This window comes from Eutrema salsugineum, unplaced genomic scaffold (genome assembly GCF_000478725.1).
Source record: "Eutrema salsugineum unplaced genomic scaffold, Eutsalg1_0 scaffold_15, whole genome shotgun sequence".
Lineage (NCBI taxonomy): Eukaryota > Viridiplantae > Streptophyta > Magnoliopsida > Brassicales > Brassicaceae > Eutrema > Eutrema salsugineum.
In genome coordinates, this window is record NW_006256867.1 from 4,131,097 (window position 1) to 4,135,063 (window position 3,967).

At 32.8% G+C, this 3,967-nt stretch overlaps 1 protein-coding gene across 1 annotated transcript; it reads left to right on the forward strand.

The window, feature by feature from the left end:
* The first annotated feature begins 702 nt into the window (after window positions 1-702).
* Window positions 703-3,360, forward strand: LOC18022127 (ADP-ribosylation factor 1). The gene is made up of 8 exons (XM_006404975.2): window positions 703-1,020; window positions 1,167-1,205; window positions 1,315-1,377; window positions 2,078-2,096; window positions 2,239-2,350; window positions 2,732-2,779; window positions 2,869-2,999; window positions 3,136-3,360. The coding sequence occupies exons 1-8, from the start codon at window positions 918-920 to the stop codon at window positions 3,167-3,169; spliced, it is 549 nt and encodes a 182-aa protein (XP_006405038.1). The 5' UTR covers window positions 703-917; the 3' UTR covers window positions 3,170-3,360.
* The last annotated feature ends 607 nt before the right edge of the window (window positions 3,361-3,967 follow it).

A 3,967-nucleotide genomic window follows, 5' to 3' on the forward strand; every position in this document is an offset into this window, starting at 1 on the left:
CGGACCGCTGCCTATACAGATAACCGTCGAAAATTGATGAAGAAGGTTTGTTTGTTTCCTCTTGTAATTTTATTGTTAGAATGCTAACATTACATCTAGAGTATTATATGTATTGTAGCGCACTAACTTCAAAAATAACATCTATAACAATATAGATAATTCATTATTGTTATCAATCTAACATATTTTTTACCAACATCGTAGCTCTAGCTAACATCGTAGCTTTAGCTAAGTATCAATGTATTAAAAATATAACATATTAGCAAATACAAATATTATGTTAGAGGTGATAAATAAATTGTTAGCGGATAAAAATAGTATATTCGAAATGATAAATAAAGTATTAGCGAATACAAATTTAGTGTTAGCAAGATAACATAATTTTTATTGATGTAAGTTTAGTGTTAACAAAATATCATAACATTTATCATGCTAACAAAGTATGTAGTATGATAACAATTTATGTAATTATATAACTTATATGTTAACGAAAGAAAGACGATGAGAGAGAAATTCCATACGGAAAAGAAAAACTCGTAACAAAAAGAATAGGTAAAGAGTTATAACACCCTCAAAGTGTCAGACCAATGTCACACTGTTTTTTCTATTTACCTAATTTTGATATTTTCTAGCAAATTGTCTCATAAAAAAAATGAAGATCCAATTCGTAATATAATTGGTTGAAATGATAATATTTGGCCCAAACAAAGCCTCTGATTGATTCAGAGACAACGAGAGAGAGGAAACATGAATAACTAAAACGTATATTTTCTCGTCTTTTTCTCGGGATTGATTTCAGTCTTCCATTACTCTCAAAGAAGAAGAAAGATCTGAGGTCGAATGGTCCAGGAGAAGAAGAATCTCTCTTAGATCGTTTGATCTGATCTTGATCTGACGACTAGTAGAAGAAGAAGAAGATGGGAATCCTTTTCACGCGGATGTTTTCTTCCGTGTTTGGCAACAAAGAAGCTCGTATCCTCGTCCTCGGTCTCGACAATGCTGGAAAAACTACAATCCTCTGTAAAACTCTCTGTCTCCATCTTTCTCATTTTGTCTCTCTCTATAGATACATTTGTTTGATTCAGTGACTAGGGTTTTCGATTCGACGTTATTGGTTTTTGAGTTTGAGTTGATTTTGTTTTTTGATCCTCTGTATTTTATTCCAGATCGGCTTCAGATGGGGGAAGTGGTCTCGACGATCCCGAGTATGTAACTTTTCTCTTGATTTTTGTAGAATTTTCTTCGGATCTAGTTGATGTTTGCTTCGGCTTTTAATTTCGTTTGTTTGCGGTTTTGATTTCTTCCGATCTGCAGCTATTGGGTTTAACGTCGAGACTGTGCAGTACAACAATATCAAATTTCAGGTCTGGGATTTAGGTACGTTTCTAAGAAATGTGTTCGAATGAGTAAGATGCTTTATCGAACACAAATTTTGAGGCACTAGAAATGATTTTTGGTATATAAGCATTATTAATTCAAATCAAACCACTCTCTGATGGATCCGTTTTGAGATTCTCTTAGTCACTTAGTCTCTTTCCATGTACGAATCACGTGAACTCATGACCAGAAATTTCCTGGATTTGAACCCCTTAGATATTATGATGATGAGTAGTTGCGGTACCTGTTCTAAGTGAGGCACTCGGAAATTCTTTAATGAGCTCTGTAATTTTCAATGTACCACATTTTTTTTGCTAGTTGAATTATTAGGATGTTTGTCTGTGGATGAATTACACAAACTCATGATTAGAAATTCCTTGATTTGGACCCCTTGATTATATATGCTTCATGCTGATGAGTTGTTACGGTATATGTGGCTATATTGAACAATTTTGTTCCTGTTGTTACCTTTTCTGAATGGTCTTGAAGAGGCAGTAGAAAATTCTTTATATTTGAATATGGGTTGATAAAGACCTCTGTTTTTTTTTTTTAATTTTAAAAAGGTGATAACTTGATGAGTACCACATTTTTCTTGCTATATATGCTCTTGATTGTTCTGCTTAAAATAAATGTACTGTTTGTTTATCAATCATGTTGCTCAGTGGATTCTTACATATGGTTGCTATTTTCCATGTGACAGGTGGCCAAACGAGTATCAGGTAGCGTAATGCCCTCTTTTCTCATTTCTAGAAACGATGAAAATTGCATCTTACTGTGAAGGCATGAAGAACATTAAAATGGCTCCATCAAGATTATTCGTTTTGTGTTTTTCCCAATTTTTTTAATGGTAATTGTTGACAGGCCATATTGGCGATGCTATTTCCCGAACACACAAGCAGTGATCTATGTTGTTGACTCGAGTGACACAGATAGAATTGGGGTGGCTAAAGAGGAATTTCATGCAATTTTGGAGGTAAACTGCTTCTGAAGCTTTCTTTTTTTTCATGCTGTTGTATTGTTTTAATGATGCGCTTCTAGCATCCAAATATAATTAATTAAAATCTTTTCTGCCGATGTACATTATAGATATATGATATTCGTTTCAGTTTCATGTTTGGGAACTGTGAAAAAGACGCTTGCAAGTTTCTCTATCAAGTACTCTTAGATTTTCAAACAGCCTTCTGATAGGTGACACGACTCAGTATCTAGTTAGTGCTGGATGGAGAGGAACAAGTGATCTTGTCTCTTTATAGATTTCACAATCCCAATTTTAAACTGTTCCAGTATGAAACAAAGCTTACTTGAGTATTCTTCTGCCACATCTAACATTGATTCTCTTTCAACCGTTTTATAGGAAGAGGAATTGAAAGGTGCAGTGGTTCTCATTTTTGCAAACAAGCAGGTTAGTTGTTTTGCATGCGTTATAAACATTTCTACTGATAAAAATTTATAACAATTAGTTTCTGAGTTTCGTTAAAATCAACTCCACAGGATCTTCCTGGTGCACTCGATGATGCGGCTGTGACAGAAGCCTTGGAGTTGCATAAGATAAAGAGTCGTCAGTGGGCAATCTTCAAAACTTGCGCTGTTAAAGGCGAAGGGCTTTTCGAGGGATTGGACTGGTAAGCACACTTATTTTGTTCTTTCACAACATGTTTGCATGCAAGAAAACAAACTCATATGATTGAAACTGAACAATATCTTTGAGCGTTTTTGGTTCTCAATTATTCTTTTTTCTTGTCCATCTTTGATCTTCAGGTTGAGTAATACACTGAAGTCGGGAAGTGGCTGAAAATGATCTTGATACACTTACTGGTCATCCCTCAACAATGTATCTTCTCTTCTTTACTTATTGGTTTGTTTAGTAATTTGCTTAGTTCTTCCATCTAAAGAGTTAAATATCAATGGCATGTTCACTTATTACATTTTTTTTTTGTTTCCTTTCGAGAGAGAAAAACTCTACACGGATTTGTTATTGGGACCCATAAGAGATATATCACCTTTTAACATGAAAATTGAAACCAATCCAGCCAAAAATACTAGTTAGGATTACTGACTTTTGGAGAAAAAAAACTAACAAACATATCTTGTGTTCTTTGTCTGCTTTTGCATTTGCTTATGTAATTGTATCTGTTTGATTAAAAATCGAATATGTACGTAAAGTTAATTTTAACTGATGGTGAACTATAACAGTTTGACAGAGATAGTAACCGCTATCGGCAAGCGCCATCAGTTTCTTTTCTTTGTGGGATAATCCTTCGAAAATTTGTTCTGCGAGATTTAATAAGATGATAACCCAAAACATTAATTAATTATTCAAATTAAATACTCCCTCTATTTCTTATTAATACAGTAGAAATTTCTATAAATTAATATTTGATAAATTAATAAATTCAATTAATTAATAAATATTTTTTGGTTTCAAATTTTAATTTTGGTCAAATTAATCTTTTTATAAATTAATAATTTGCTAGATTAATAAAATTTGAGAGTCTTAACATTATTAATTTATAGAGTTTTACAATTTTGATATATACGAATAAAATTTAATTTTTAAATGCTGATGTGGATGCTTTGAAATTAACATAGC

What these genes read in the sequence shown, in the direction of transcription:
- LOC18022127 (XM_006404975.2), top strand. Translation starts at nt 918, where the DNA reads ATGGGAATCCTTTTCACGCGGATGTTTTCTTCCGTGTTTGGCAACAAA. An exon ending in TCATTTTTGCAAACAAGCAG is followed by an intron (nt 2,780 to 2,868) that starts GTTAGTTGTTTT and finishes TCAACTCCACAG; the next exon opens with GATCTTCCTGGTGCACTCGA. An exon ending in CTTTTCGAGGGATTGGACTG is followed by an intron (nt 3,000 to 3,135) that starts GTAAGCACACTT and finishes TTTGATCTTCAG; the next exon opens with GTTGAGTAATACACTGAAGT.